The sequence below is a fragment of the Tachyglossus aculeatus genome, chromosome 15, assembly GCF_015852505.1.
Source record: "Tachyglossus aculeatus isolate mTacAcu1 chromosome 15, mTacAcu1.pri, whole genome shotgun sequence".
Lineage (NCBI taxonomy): Eukaryota > Metazoa > Chordata > Mammalia > Monotremata > Tachyglossidae > Tachyglossus > Tachyglossus aculeatus.
The window spans coordinates 9,639,108-9,655,571 of NC_052080.1; the positions used below are offsets into that span (position 1 = coordinate 9,639,108).

Sequence of the window (16,464 nt, forward strand, 5' to 3'; positions counted from 1 at the left end):
TCTTAATCCCCATTTTACAGATGAGGAACTGAGGCACAGAGAAATTAAGTGATTTGCCCAAAGTCAAGCAGCTGACAAGTGACAAAGCCGAGATTAGAACCCACAACTTCTGATTCCCAAGCCCATGCTCTTTCCACTAAGTCACGCTGCTTCAATAACTAATAAAACCATAACTATCCAAAGGTACATTTAAAAAATTAAAATTAAAATTAAAAAACAGAAGAGCTGGTGGAAATTAATAGCAGCATTAGTATCCCAACTAGATTGCTTACAGTCTCAAATAAACTTTTTCCTCTTGTCATTTATTATCCAGTCTACCTCTTTTTTGTTCCTTAGTTTCCTTCTTTTTCCTTCTCCTCCTTCTCCCTCCTCCTTTTAACTCTTCCTTGTCTTTCCTTTGCCATTTCTCCCCTCCCTTTTCCTTAGCCTCCCCGCATTTCTGCCTTCTCATTATTTTTTTCCCACAGTAGCTCCACCTGCGCCCTTTTGCTGTCCTTTGGTTTCTCCTCTTCCTCATTCCACCTCTGGCCAACAGTTATAGTGATGCCTTGGTCCTAGTGGTCAGTCACTCATACCCTTGTGGAACGCCAACAACTTGTGCTTGTCTCTCCCTGCCTTGATTGTCTCTCACTTGTACTTGCGAGGCCCTACCCTATTCCCTACAATACTCCTTTGCCATCCCACCGAAACCCCCGCTCTGCCAGACTGCTGGCTGCTTCTCCAGCCTAAATTCCACTCCCTACTATAAGTGGGACTGGGGGAGGAAGGGAGCACAGAAGGATCTCTTTCCAGGCCTGTCTGCCCTCCCCCTGCCAAGCTCTCCCTTCCCTGGAGCTGACTCTTCCTTCTTGACACAGGTGAATGTCAGCAAAGCAAATACCACATAATATTAACTATTAGGATAAATGCACATGAATTACCCCAATACTAACTACAATTAATTACATCAAATTATCTTATGCTGGCTCCACCAGTATTAAGAAATTTGCCTGCCATTGAGACCACTGATTTGGTATTAAGACAGTAGGTACCGACCATCTTGTAAAAAGCTGCAGCAGTCCACTATGCCTAAAGGGCTAAATGAGTTGATGAATCCTCAGAGAGAAATGTGCCTTCCATCTCCTAAAATAATCAGGCCCAAATGATTTACACTGAACATGGTTGCAATTTGCACACTGACCATGCACATAAAAAGCAAGGGTGATTGGACTACAGCCAGAAACAAGTAGGCCTCAGAGGGCAATAAACAATTCCACTTTAAGAGTTAACCCAGCATTGACAGATGCTATCTTTCAGGAATTCTTCGCACCACCTTAAGGCGCTTGAGGAATATTAACTTCAAAGACATAAAATGGCAAAGGAGAAAGAGACTCTCTCATCTCCCAGTCAACTCACTCTTGTAATGTCTCCACTCCCTTCTCTTTGTACTGTAGTTCTTGCTTCATCTGGGTTAACTCGCGCTTTAGTCTGGAAAGCTAATAAAAAAAAAAAATTTCAAAATTTACCACAGAGTGACATAGCATGGTTTTACTCATTTCCGTCAAACTTAAGATAATAATAATAATAATGATAATAATAATAATGATGGCATTTATTAAGCACTTACTGTGTGCAAAGCACTGTTCTAAGCGCTGGGGAGGTTACAAGGTGATCAGGTTGTCCCACGGGGGGCTCATAGTCTTAATCCCCATTTTACAGATGAGGTAACTGAGGCACAGAGAAGGTAAGTGAGTTTCCCAAAGTCACCCAGCTGACAATTGGCAGAGCCGGGATTTGAGCCCATCACCTCTGACTCCAAAGGCCGGGCTCTTTTCCACTGAGCCACGCCGCTTCTCAGATGGTGTGCCTGCTCACAATATTGGCTTTTGAAGTATTTTTTTCAAAAATGAAAAACTGAAATCCAATTTATCAAATCAATGGAAATGGTATGAAATTTCCATTTATTTCACCGATCTCACCCAAGTCATACTCACTTCCCAGATGAAACATCTTTTATAGTGATCTAATCCAACCACAAGAACTGATCTGCTTCTGTTACAAAAGGCAGCATGGCCTAGGAATCAGAGAACCTGAGTTCTAATCCCAGCTCCACCACTTGTCTGTTGTGTGATCTGGGGCAAATAAATCACTTCACTTCTCTGTGCCACAGCTACCTCATCTGTAAAATGGGGATTATGACTGTGGGCCCTATTGTCCAACCCGATTAACTTGTATCTACCCCAGCGCTTAGTACAGTGCCTGGCACATAACAAGTGCTTAACAAGTACCATTAAAGAATGCCAACTGAAAGACTGGAAACTCAATTATATGATTAAAATCTGCTTTGCCTACTGGAAAGAGCACGGACCCGAGAGTCAGGAGACTGGGATCGAGGTCCAGCTCCATCACTGACCTGCTGTGTGGCCTTAGGCAACTCACTTAACTTCTCTAGTCCTCAGTTTCCTCACCTGTAAAACCGGGGTCAGGGATTGGGAGGCCCATGGGGGGCAAAGACTATACCAGAGCTTAGAACAGCGCTTGGCACATAGTAGGTGCTTAACAAATACCATCGTTATTATTATTATTATTATCTGGTCTCAAAACTTTGTTTCTGAACCAGCACTTTAAACAGTTAGTGTTTCATAAATTACATGATTACTACATGAGGCCAACAAACAATTTCTATCAATTTTTGCCATGATCCAGAAAATGGAAGGTCCAACTAGTTCTCTAATGTTAAGACCCACCAATCTTGGGACTAGTATCCCACAAGGAAACTAAGGGTGTTCATCCCTCCGCTGAGACCCACAGCACTTATGTACATATCTGTAATTTATTTATTTATATTAATGTCTGCCTTTCCCCCTTTACACTGCAAGCTCACTGTGGGCAGCGAATGTGTCTGCTTATTGTTGTATAATACTCTCCCAAGTGCTTTGCACACAGTAAGCACTCAATAAATACAACTGAATGGATGAATGAAAGGAGACCACAAAAGCGCTCAACCTCCTTTAACCCCCCCAGAGGGCTGCAGAGGGAAACCAGATGCCCTTACCCACCTCTTTTATTCTCTGCTTATGCCTACATCAACAGAGGATCAACCCCTGGATGACAATAATAATAATAATGATGGCATTTATTAAGCATTTACTATGTGCAAAGCACTGTTCTAAGCACAGGGGTGGTTACAAGGTAATCAGGTTGTCCCAGGTGGAGCTCACAGTCTTCATCCCCATTTTACAGATGAGGTAACTGAGGCACAGAGAAGTTAGGGGACTTGCACCAAGTCACACAGCTGACAAGTGGCAGAGCTAGGATTTGAACCCATGACCTCTGACTCCAAAGCCTGTGCTCTTTCCACTGAGCCATGCTGACAAGTGATCTCCCCCTCTACAGTGAATATACCTTGAGGGCAGGGATCATTTTTACCAACTCCTTTGTAGTGTACTCTCCCAAGTGCTTAGTACAGTGCTCTGCACAAAATAAGCACTCAATAAATACCATTAATCGATTGACTGACTGACTGACAGTGATGGGTGCTGGTACCTACTCCACTCCTGCCCACTAGGTCAGAAGGCAAGCAGTACAGCGTTAGGAGCCAAGGTAGCAAATGATCTTCTCCATCTGCACCAGGCAAAGTTTTTAGCACTCCCAGACAAGGGGACATTGATTCAACCTTCCTCTAAGAGCAGAAAAGGGGGCTCCCTTAAATCAGCAAAGACGTTCCTACATGAATCACCACAGCCCATTGCTCTTTGGGCAGGAAGTTAGGACATGGACAAACCACGCAACTTAAGTGAAAACCATGCACTTCATTCAATTCAATCATATTTATTGAGCGCTTGCTGTGTGCAGAGCACTGTACTAAGCGCTTGTATTTGTAACTAACCAAAATGCTGTACACTATGTCTATGGACTGGCTTACGGAGGTGATGATGATGAGATAGAGATGATGAAAACAGTTGCATTTCAAATGAACACACCAATATGACATTGAATAGTGTTTCTTAATTCACATGAAAATATGGATTACTCACTCTATCACGACGGCTTGCTATTTCTGCTTTGATCTGATATGGGTCGTACTTGGTATTAGTTGAAAATCCAGAGAATGCTATAAAGATAGAAGAGATTGAAGACATTTTGTTTATTTTACAATGAATTCACTTATTTTTCACTCAATTCTCAAGTCAAAAGAAAGGGAATGATCTGGTTTTTCAGACCGTCTAAATCAGTCGATTACTCATTATAAAAGATCATAATAACAGATTAGTCATTAGACTTAAGCAAGTAAAAGTGAACTTAGTCAAGTACTGTGAAAAGCAGACCTGAAAATTCTGGATTGAAACCCAACCAAGTTTCCTGGGATTCAACTTGCAATATGCCTTCAAAAGGAACTTCAACCTTGGTATGTATCCACAACCTTTTTTAATAAGCACGTAAACATCCCATTAATTAATTTTTGTTATAAATATTTTGGCCCCTTTACCAGTGGATATATATCTCTCTATCCATATAACCATCTATAAATATCTATCTGTATCTATCTATATATTTATATCTATTTATGAAGATATATATATACAAATAGTTGTAACTATATATATATTAAAAACTATGTATTTAGATAGCAATACGAAAAACAATATAATCTAAAAACCTTTCAAATTTTTCAACATTGCAATCACACAGGACTGCCCATGCCTGCAGTGAATCAATATTTTGCTTACGGTATCCTCAAAATTTTTGTGTAGCTGATTTCAACATGGTTTCATAGTTGGCTTTAACAAAGGTGTCTGAGGCCAAAGGACATGAATTTTGGAAGTAATGCAACAAGAGAATTTACAGTGATTCTACTCAAACCAGATACGAGTCAATGGAAACAGTTTGGATACTTTCAAGTAAAAAAAATTACCAGAGAAAATCACATGATCCATCAATCATTCAAACAATCGTATTTATTGAGCGCTTACTGTGTGCAGAACACTGTACTAAGCACTTGGGAAGTACAAGTTGTTGTGGGAATCACACAACAACACAATGTCCAATCAATCAGATGTTTCCCCAAGTCAGCCACTTCACAGATGACAATAAACAACAACTGAAAATATCTGAATTCCTGCCAACAATCTGGATACACTCCAATCTTCACTTTAAAGTGTTCTACACACTCAAGCTCTTTAAAGGAAAAAGTCAAAATGATTTTCTTATACCAGAGTCTCAGATTTCAAAACGTCCATTTTCAATCTTAGTACAAAATAAAATACAGTATGTCAGTCCTTAGCCCTCTTGGCAGGAGTTCCGCAGAAAACTATATAACTATCATCAATGGGAGAAAGTGAGAAAAGAGCTCATTTATCTCAAATAAACATTCACCCTCAAAAATGTTTAAGAGAAGGGGTAGCAGTAAATGCAGACATGGCATTCCAAAACAAAATTCAATTTTGAAACATAAATTCTCATTTCTGCCCATCAGCCTACTGGATTGTTTCACATAAATTAAAAGGATGGTTATACCAGAACAATAGATTTCAATGCTGCCAAAACACCCCTCCTTGATTAGAATCTTATGGTCTCTTCAACAGCACTTCTTGTTAAAAGAATGCTGTTTTGCCGAGACTCTATCCTCCAAGACCTCTTTCCTCTCAGTCTAAGATAGAATATGGCCCCTTGAGTAGGCTGTGTCATTTAAATATGTCTGCAGGTTTGTTCAGTCCCTGTCCATCATTCATAATAATTACAATACTTAGAAATTCCACCATAATTGTCAAAACTGTATGACTTGCCTTGCTAGCTCCTCCACTAGATTTTGAGCTCCTTGGGGGCAATAACGTTTACTTCTGTTGTTTTCTCTGAAGTACTAAGTACATTGCCCTGCATACCTGGAACACCCTCCCTCTTCATATAGACAGACAATTACTTTCCCTACCTTCCAAGCCTTATTGAAGGCACACCTCCTCCAAGAGGCCTTCCCTAAGTCCTCCTTTCCTCTTCTCCCACTCCCTTCTGTGCTCCCTGACTTGTTCCCTTTATTCATCCCCCTTCCCAGCCCCACATTTATTTACCTAACTGTAATTTTATTTATTTACATTAATGGCTGTCTCCCCTTCTAGAACAGAAGCACACTGTGAGCAGGGAATGTGTCTGTTATATGGTTATAGTGTACTCTCCTAAGTATTTAGTTCAGTGCACTGCACACAGTAACGCTCAATACATATGACTGACTGAGGTGTTCAACAATTGTGACTGATGAATAAGAGCAAGGCATTAGGTACATTAGATACATGCTACATTAGGTAGACTTGAAGCTTACACTTTCATTTTGGTCTGGAAGGGTTGAAAAGTGTGACGTTGAAGGCATGCAGTTGGGAATTTTTTTTATTTTTCATGAGACTCCATCCTGGCACTTGCCTCTTGATAGGCTTAAGAGATTGCTTAATTGAAAGTCCTACCTGCTCACTCTCCTTCATCCCTACAACCTTGCCACCAGTTGCCCTGGCATCTGAAGACTGGTACCCTAATGCCTCTCAGGGAAGCACAGGGTTGGGGGACGGAAAACCCAAAAATTCAATCTGTGAATCAAGTGCACGTGCTAATACTACAGTCCTAAGGTCGGGGGCCAGGGGAAGAGTGTTCTCAGTGGTAGGACTGGTGGGGACAGGGCTCACCAAATGCTGGCCCTAACTGTAAGACAGTGGTCTGCACAAAGTATGCATTCAATAAATACCATTAGTTGATTGACTGATTTATTTTCACTGTGTTTGGTTTGTCACAAAACATGTGTTTGCCCAGTGCGGCTTAAGGCTCCCAAACTGAACTTTCTACTGGAAACGTATCTTTGAAATACATCTGGTCCACAGATAAGGATGGTCTAGCAAACAAGACACCTTAAATAAAGGAGCAGCTCTGTGCAAGGGAATTGCTGTTAAAAGGACACAGGACCAAACACAATCATGTACAGTTGGATTGGGGGTAATGCTGCTAAAGAGATCAACTAAGGGTAGATTGTAAGCTCCTTCAAGGTAGAGATTGTGTTCTCCACACAATAGGCACACAACAAATACCACTGATTGCCTAAGCCACCTCCCCCAACACGCACACACCCCTCTGCCCTGGCAATCTTAGAGACAGGACCTCCTGAGGCTCCTATCATTAACTCCAAATATGTTCCCATGAGGTTTTCAGGATTTAGACTTGCCCCTGATTACAGTGGGAAATGCAGTCAGACAATCATGCCGACATGATCCATTTAGTCTCAGCTTGCTCCAACATGTTTGTGTCAAACAGAATAAAAAACTGGATGGACCGTCTTTGGCTCTTACACTAACCCAGATATGTGGGACGAGCCTTTTTGATTTGGAACATATGGAACATAGTCTCACTGGGATGGGCAAATGGCTTTGTCAGGAATGTTGGCTGGGGGAAATGAATGATAAGGTGGATCCCCACCACCACCTCAGCTAGGAATTTAGGGTGTGTCTAAAGTACCACTTTATCTCTGTAGATAAGGTAGACATTTTCCCCAGCCCTCAAAGACACTTCCGATGGCTAGACATTCGGGAGCATCTCTTAAAATCCAGTCCTGAAAATCTGGATGATTAACTGCCACTGAATTCCCTGTCCAACTGGACTACATGTGCTTGCTTGGTTAAAGGTCCAGGAGAAGTGCGATCAGTATCTGTCTCCCCTGCTAGACTGGAAAGGCCTTGAGGTCGGGGAACCATGGTACTAACTCTACTGTACTCTCCCAAGTGTTAGTACAATGCTTTGCACAGAGTAAACTCCCAATAAATACAATTACTACTCTCTCTTTCCCCAACTGTGTGTGTGTGGTGGGGAGAGGGGGTACACATACACATACATACATATATATGTGTGTGTGCATGTATTTTATCACATAGAAAGATAGATCTATAAAATAAAACAAACTGCTAGTAAAACTCTGAGCTTTAGTAAGACCTTATCTATACGAGGGAATCTGCCTTCGTCCAGCCACAGGAAATGCTGTCGCTAGGTATTTTGTGCAGTGATGGAGTGTTTGTTGTTTGTAGGAATGATGGTCAGAGCTGCACCTACTTTCCCCTTTCTTCCACTTGGCATCTTTCAACTGGGTTTTTTTTTTTTTAAAAAAAAGACAGATTTTGCTGCTGAATGAAATTGGCCCAATTCTGGTCACAGTACCTTAGGAAGAATATCATTACACTAGAGATGGTACAGGGATGAGCAACCAAAACGATCGGGGGTATAGGAGCTTGCATTGTAAGAACAGACTGAAAAGCTCCGGATTCTTTTCTTGTATGCTGCTTTAGTGTTTTATGGTTCCATTGCTCCTGTCTGTCACAAGTCCTTTCTTCCCCCCTCAAACTCTTAGATCATGAGCCCTAGAGGATCATGAGGCATATTTAATTCCTACCTCTGCATGTTTTCCCTCCACTCAAACCGGTGTCTAATTCTACCGTGTGCTTTCTCCGAGCACTTAGTACAGTGCGCTCTGCACCCAGTAAGCTCTTAATAAATACTGTTACTACTACAGTGCTCTGCACACAGCAAATAAATAAAATTTATTTCTACTAAAGATGCAAGCTGGGAAGGGACGGACTGCAATCTACAAAATCATGGTGGGTAGGGACAGGGAGAATTAAAAATTGTTGTTCACCCAATGCCACAACATTAGGAAAAGAAGGCTCACGTGCAGTGTGGAAGATGACAGGTTCAGGCGAAGAAAAGGAAAAACTTCATACTTCATATAAAAGGAAAACCCTTTTTCTTCCATTTCCAAAAGGAATGTGTTATTACAAGAAGTTGTACAGGCCAACACACCTAGGAGGAATTGGTTAAAAATGGACCAGAAGTCCCAAGTAAATTATTACTCTGAAAATTAATGATATTAGATGATATGTTCATAACTATGAGGCTGGATTTAAGAAAGGCAAGACACCCATCAAAGCAAGTGTCTGGATTGTTCAAGGAAGGCAGCTCTGGGCCCCATCCCGAATGAAGAGATGTACTATGGTTATTAATGACACAGTAATTCCCAAGGGACCAACAACCACAGTTTGATTAAAAGGTTCTCCTATTGGGTCTCACTGACTGGTCCTACTAATTCCATTGTCTGAAACCTGTCCTAAGGCAGGCTGGCCTCCATCTGATCCAGGTCCAGAAAGGCTTGAGTGAGCTCTAATGGAAAGTTTGGGTAAAAGTGAAATTTTAAGTAGTTTAGCCTGAACCTGAGTGGATGCAATAAGTCAGTAATCACTTGGACCGACTCCTAGATTCCTTTCAAAGCACCATACTGATAAGCTACTCCAAGAGAAGGAAACATATGCCTTCTTGTCCCCTGCAACTGTCCCACTGGCACTGACAAACATTTCATACAAAACACGCCAGTCAAGTCCAGCCCAGAAGGCAATATATGAGACTGGGAACAGTGTTTCTGCTTCACAAATCTCAACGACTTCTAATGTCTAGGAGTCAGTTGCAGTGGACACTGAGTATGCTCCAAATCAACACCACCAAATCGATTAGTTTCCTTTATTAGAAGGCATGAACCACTGTAGTGAAGTAATTTAGAACCTGTCTTTGACAAAAGACTTACCAAATTTCTGAAGGCCACTAGATCACAGCTCTTTTAAGTCAAGGATCATGTCTACCAACTCTATTGTACTCTCCCAAGTGCTTAGTACAGTGCTCTGAACAACATAAGCATTCAGTAAATTGCAGTAATTGACTGATATGAATATAACCAGGCAGAAAATGACATAATGTCATTTGGGATAAGGTAGCGGTTCTCACTCTTCCCTCGGACTGTGAGTCTCATGTGGGACGGGGCTTTACCTAATCTGCTTATACAATGTACCCCAGTGCTTAACACATAATACACACTTAATACCACAATAATTATCCCTGCTTTTATTATAACAAGAGACTGAATCTTAACCCATTGCAATTTTGCTTATTTTTGGCAAAATATAACCTGACCGATTGCAACTTTCCGTATTTTGTAGGTACCTGGGCTGTCAGCACAGCCCCCCTAGGGAGAATGTAATTTGCTGACAGGATTGACTCTCTCCAAGCAATTCATCCTACAAAACATTCCTGTTCCTCTCCCTGTGGAGTCTGGACTCTGGGACAGGGTTGGATAACCAATCCAAAGGGATATGCAGGAGCCCATTCTGAGAGGTTGGTGTTAGCTAACTGCATTCACAGAGTTGTGGCCAGGATACCCTACTGGCAAAGAGGACCTTAAAGTTTTATCAATTCAAATCCTTCTACCTCGAGGTGTAAAGGGATTCCTTGCTGGGACAGTCTTCCAAATATAACTCAACTCTCTTAGGAGAGGAATTGGGAGGTAAGTGACCCTTGGTCCTCCACATACCCAAAAGGGCCATTCATCCCATCTTCCCAAGCAAAGAACCCAATATGCAAGAATTCCCTGAGGTTCTTAGCTGCACAGGGACACATAAAAACAGTCATCCAGTTCAGGATGCTACATGGTTACTCGAGTGCCTACAACATATGCAGGTCAAAAATCTCAGAGAGCCCTAATCCAAGAAGCATGATTAGCTCCACTCTACAACAGCTACTACCAACCTCCCTTCTGTGTCGTCTATACTCGAATCCAAAACCTTTGGGTAGTTGATATTTGCCCACCCTCAAATTTCAACCCCATGGCATTTATGTACATATTTTTAAAATTATATATTATAAATTATACTACACTAGACCATAAGTTCATTGTAGCCAAGAAACCTGTCTACTAATTCGGTTGAACTGCACTCTCCCAAGTGCTTACTACGGCGCTCTGCACATGGTAAGCAGCTCAATAAATACCACTGGTGACGATGATGACTAAAAAAAAAAACCCTTTAGAAAAATGCATTCTGCCATCCAGACGTGAAAACTTACAGCTAGCATAAGAGCGGTTGTCATCTTCACACATTTTGTGCAGCTGCTGGTATTCTTCTTGGGCTAGCTCAAAACGTTGTTGCTTAATTTGGTAAATCTCCTTCTTGGCATTAAGGGCCTCCTGGGCTACAATTAAATATTCCTTCAACATCCGTTCCTGCTCTCTCCTCCACTGTTCTCTCGGATCTTCGATTTGGGTAAGCTCTGAAGGAAAAATGAAATTGAATAGGCATGTGAAGCTTCCTTCCTGGGAATAAATCTTTAAACTGTGAAAATTTGCAGCTAATTGAAAAAAAAATACTGGTTGGTATTCAATATTCATGAAGCAATATTCATGCTTCAAGGTTATATATATATTAAACAAAATGGTCAAAGATATTATTGGAATATCCAGTCTTCTGTTACAAAGTCCTATCCAGGGAACCAAGACTTGACCATAATGAACATATAATTTATAGAACATTCCAAGACTTACTTCAAATTAAAAGTAAATGGATCCAGGGCAGTGGGACAGAATGTATTAATCATTTTCAAACTTCCGCCTCGCTAAAAATCATCTTCACTTAAGGTTTATCTTTTAGCATCCAAACATACATTAAGCATATCACTGAATTCATAGAAGAGACAGTGTTTGCCCTCAAGAAGTTCATATTCTAACCAAGAATAGATAAACCAACAGATGACCATCTTCTATAAAATGGGGTTTGTTCAATTACAGATTCATTAGGGAAGGCCTGAATTTTGTGGTGAGACCCAAAGGCTGTGTCTATGGCAAATGTTGGATTCTGAGAGGTGTGGAGCCTCAAACTCTGTATTTCGAGCCTTAAGACCTTACTGCTCTTACTGGAGTTATCACTATCTTTTCATTGTTTCATCTTTCCTTATGTCGCCACTCTCTCCTTACACCCCCTACCATTACTCTTCAGTAGTGAGCCCCTTTGAGAGCCAGGGTCCACATCGAATTCTTTTCCCAGTGTTTACTTAGTACAATTCTTTGTACATAGGAGACGCTTAACAAATTACATTACCATTACTAAGGAAGGCCTAGGAAGTTGATGGTTATTCCAAGCAGGGGAAACTGTCTGAGGAAGAGGTAGGAATCAGAGTGGGAACCACTAATGGCGGGAAAAAAACAAGGAAGAGAGAAGAGAGGGAGGTGCAGGGAAACAGTGGCCCATGAAACCAGTTAAGAAAGGCTGAGCAGGCTAGTGGGTGTTTTTCCAGAAGTCTTCCCCATGCCAGAGGGGACGGGAAGCCATCATTACATTTTACAGAAGGGTGATGTTGAAGTCAAAACAGCACATGGGAAAGATTATTGCAGCAAAACCTCTTGGATGGATTCTCCAAAGAACATTTAATTTGCTTTGAGAAAATACAGGCCCAAATATTACCAACATGGCTAAAGTGTTAGGCTCAAAGGACACCGGAAAACTGAAAGGTAAGAGAAATCATTTCATAGTTAACATTTCAGTAACTTGCCAATGCATCAATTTTACATCATACATTAGACCCAGAAATTAAATCTTTATCTTCTCTAAAGCATAATGCAAGCATAATACTCATAGCAGAAGTAAATAAAATCAACCTGTAACACAGCAGTAACCATTTTCAGGCTTTGAAAGAGATCACAGGTAGCTTTTGTAAGAGCGGCATTCCAGGTTGGACGTATTCATTTTAAAATAAAATGTTTCAACATATTGATAGCTGGTTGGGATTCGACAAGCCTCAGCGAAAGATGAATCTGATTTATGTCAGCTAATGCAAATCACATTTTTACTCACGATTGATATGGTCCATGTAATAAATGCCAATCTGTTGATCATAGACGGTTTCCCACCCAAGGGGAAGCTCATCACCAACACAGTCAGCAAATGTTAATGGCTTTGTGATCCTGCAAGACAACCATGAAAAATAAAGCAGAAGTCATTTCACTGGCCCTCATGGTTGTACACTTAGCTAAGGAATTGGTGTTTCACAATAAAACACCCACCATTTCACATAAGGATTGATTGTAAATGCTTTCATGATAACAGTTCAAGGCCTGAAGAAAAATCTCCTTCCTTTAGGCTGCCCTAGCTATGGGAAGTTCAGGATGAAAATTCCAGTTAAAATATATGCTGCCAGTCACCCACAAAACAGGTAAAGCAAGCTTCTCCTTCAAGCTGTATATTTAGTGATTTAATTACAATGGCATGCAGTACTGCCAGGTTTATTTCCCCTTATTTTAACAGCCATTAAAACAGAGATGCATTGCTGCTCTCCTTCCAAAATAACTCTATCAGAGTCTTTCAAGTTACTTTATTTTGCCGATTATACTAGCTGCTGTCTATGTAAAAACCTACCTATTTGGAAACTCTACTGATTCCAGATATTTTAAATATCATGTAGGAATACATAATTTCAGGAAGGAACAGAAGACCTGAGCAATGGACCAACCTCATCCTTTTCTTAAACAGTAGCTGAAGAATTTAAATTCAATGGCAGGGATGGTAACGCTAACCATTAGGATGGAGGTCAAGGGGTTTTCGTTCCCGTCACCCCATTTCTCTAAGCCTTCTGTTGTCACTGTTGGATGCTGACCCTGAACTGGATATGGATTATTGGTCTAATTGACTAATGACAGTCCTTATGTTTTTAGGACCTCAATTATTTTCTGTTATACTCCAACTATGATGAAGAATTTACAATCAATCGATGGTACTCATTGAGCCCTTACTTTGCATAGACAGCACTGTACTAAGCGCTTGGGAAAGTATAAGACCAGAAAGTTGGTAGACACGATACCCACCCAAAAGGAATTTACACATTTTATTTTTGATAAAGATCCCAAATATATGCTCTCTCATTCCACAAAGAAACTTATGCGGAAAAAATATAATATTAGATCAGTGCTTCAAGAATATCCTTTGGGTCAGTAAGAGTAAAAATTGCCACCTTGGGAAAAACCAAACCCATTTTCTAGTAACCCATGCACCGTTCACTTCCTGTAGTACAGTTCCAGCTACCCACACACTGCGTCGCATCATCTGAGTCACTCACTCTCTCTCTGCATCTCCACCCCATCCAGGCAAACGACTCATTCGCCTTCCCAGATACACATTCCCATTTATTCTGCCATTCTTGACTCTGCCCCGTGTTCTCTGGTCTGAACTATTAAACTCCACCTCTTCTCTCTTGTCTCCTCTTGAGAGCGCATGACACCCTGTTTTCACCCAACTGATTAAGAGGGTTACCTAGGGATTTCCTGCAACCTTCCTTTGAACCCCTTACCAATTCAAATCATTGACCACTCAAGAGCTCTAAGGCACCTTTTTCCAAAACTGTAACAGACCTATATCCTCTTGATTTATTCAGCTTCCTCACTTCAAAATAAATACAAGACATCACAATTATCTCCACCACCTAGTGGCGCCCGGACCTGGAAGTCAGAGAACCTGGGTTCTAATCCCAGCTCTGTCAATTGTCTGTTGTGTGACCTTAGGCAAGTCATTTAACTTCACTGTGCCTCAGTTCCCTCATCTGCAAAATGGGGATTCTCTATCCATTCTCCCTCCTACTTAGACTGTAAGCCCCAATTATTATGTATCTGCCCCAATGTCTGGAATATAGTAAGCCCGTAACAAATACCACTAATATTATTATTATATTAATTTCTGGAATTGTGGGAGAATTCTGAGTTCCAGTCAGCCTGAACTCCTGCTTACTGTGTCCATTCCTCTTATCCTGGGGTTGGCCCTTTGAACACAGAGGGCAAAGGATGGACTTTCTGAATGCCAGTGGGGACAACTGGGCAGTTATCCAAAGGAAGTTCAAGCACAGAGGGAAGAAAGAAGCAGGGTAGCAGAAGACTGTGGGATGCTGGGAGGGGGAGAGAGAGGAGGAAGTGTTCCAGGAGGGTGCTCGGAAAGGGCTGGGGTGGGAATTTACCCAAGGAAACAGGAGGAAAAAAGACCCAGGCAGAGGTAGAGGGAAGTGATGCATCCTGGCTGGGGACAGAACGGGAGAACAGCAGATATCGTGAAGCAGTGAAGAAGGAAGAGGGAGGGGAGGAATGAGAAGATCTGAACCACCTGAAAAAAAGACAAAAAAAATGAAAAGAATCAGTCAGAGGGGAAGAACAACTGATAGGGGAGCCTTGGAAGAAGATGTAAAGGGAAAGGCAGACAGACAGAAGACTGTGCATTCCTATTAAAAATACCCTTTTCCCCAATATTTCAGTGGGAATCCATTGTATTTCTTATGCCAAATCCACATGCACAAATATTCAATCTGTATTCTAGACCATGAAGTACTTAAGCCTCCCCTCACCCCATTTAGGCAAACATGGTACTTGGAATGAACCTCAATAACAGTATTGAGAATAACCAAGTTTGTTTTCTCAGTGGCTACTCCAAATACTTGTGGAATAAGACTTTCACTGATTATTTCCTTTGCAGAATTTGTATTAACTCTAACTTGCAAAATTGCCAAAATGAAACATTGTAGCACACAAGGAAGGGATTTATTACTTCTTCAATGAAGAAACCACTGTAGTGTTGAAAATATTAAAGGAACATTCATAACCTGATTGAAGTTGAAATGCTATTAACATTAACAATACCTTACACTTGCAAAGTTTTTACTCTAGAAGCTCAAAGCATTCCACTTCATGTGATCTCATTAATCCTTGAGCTGACACTAAAAGCAGTTTCTATACCAAACCTAGATGTTAAGATGAAAAACAATCAAGGCCTCTAGGCCTACACAAGTAAACCACTTTCCTACAAGCTTTTCAAAAGACCAGTATTACCACCAACTGTATTTACTGAGTGCTTACTACGTGCAAAGCACTGTACTAAGCACACTTGGGTGAATACAGAAAGTTTCGTACACATTCATTCATTTATTCAATCACATTTATTGAGAGCTTACTGTGTGCAGAGCACTGAACTAAGAACTTGGGAAGTACAAATCAGCATCATATAGAGATGGTCCCTACCCAGCTACGGGCTCACAGTCCAGAAGGAAAGTCTACAACACCCAGTATTCCCAAGCGGTCTCCCATCCAAGTATTAACCATGCCCGACCCTGTTTAGCTTCTAAGATCACATGAGATCAGGCACGTTCAGGGTGGTATGGCCGTAGCCAAGATATGATCCCTGCCCTCCAGAAATTTACAATGTAGATTGGTAAAGACACAACAATAAATTACAAACAATTCCAAAAAAAGGGTTGAAAACACTAGTGGTTGAGAAGGATCTCATAATCCAGAGTTTCTATAGCTTGAGGATAGCACTGCATACCCTAAAAGAAAGCTATTCACTTGCTGACCTGAGGAGCTATGCTGCTGAACTGCTACTACTCTGACTCAAGTTATCATATCCTTCTAGACTGTGACCCTTCTAGACTGTGAGCCTGTTGTTGGGTAGGGACCATCTCTATATGTTGCCAACTTGCACTTCCCAAGCGCTTAGTACAGTGCTCTGCACACAGTAAGTGCTCAATGAATGAATATCCTGTCTTCAATACTGCATCAGCCTCCTCGTTGTCCTCCCTGCCTCCTGCCTCTCTTATTCCAGTCCTTATTTCACTCTGCTGCCT

At 41.2% G+C, this 16,464-nt stretch overlaps 1 protein-coding gene and 1 pseudogene across 2 annotated transcripts in view; both read right to left on the bottom strand.

Moving 5' to 3' along the window:
* The window catches only part of WWC3 (WWC family member 3), a 115,457-nt gene that overhangs the window by 56,443 nt on the left and 42,550 nt on the right, over positions 1-16,464 (bottom strand). Inside the window, exons 2-5 of one of the 2 annotated variants that reach the window (XM_038757501.1) lie at positions 12,666-12,775; positions 10,885-11,088; positions 4,017-4,093; positions 1,396-1,475 (exon numbers count right to left, since the gene is read on the bottom strand). In XM_038757501.1, the coding sequence (XP_038613429.1) occupies positions 1,396-1,475; positions 4,017-4,093; positions 10,885-11,088; positions 12,666-12,681 (377 nt within the window). In that variant the 5' untranslated portion in view covers positions 12,682-12,775. Of the gene's footprint in view, positions 1-1,395; positions 1,476-4,016; positions 4,094-10,884; positions 11,089-12,665; positions 12,776-16,464 lie in introns of those variants that run through there. The other variant, XM_038757500.1, reaches the window with a different exon arrangement.
* Positions 15,892-16,010, bottom strand: LOC119937874 (annotated as a pseudogene).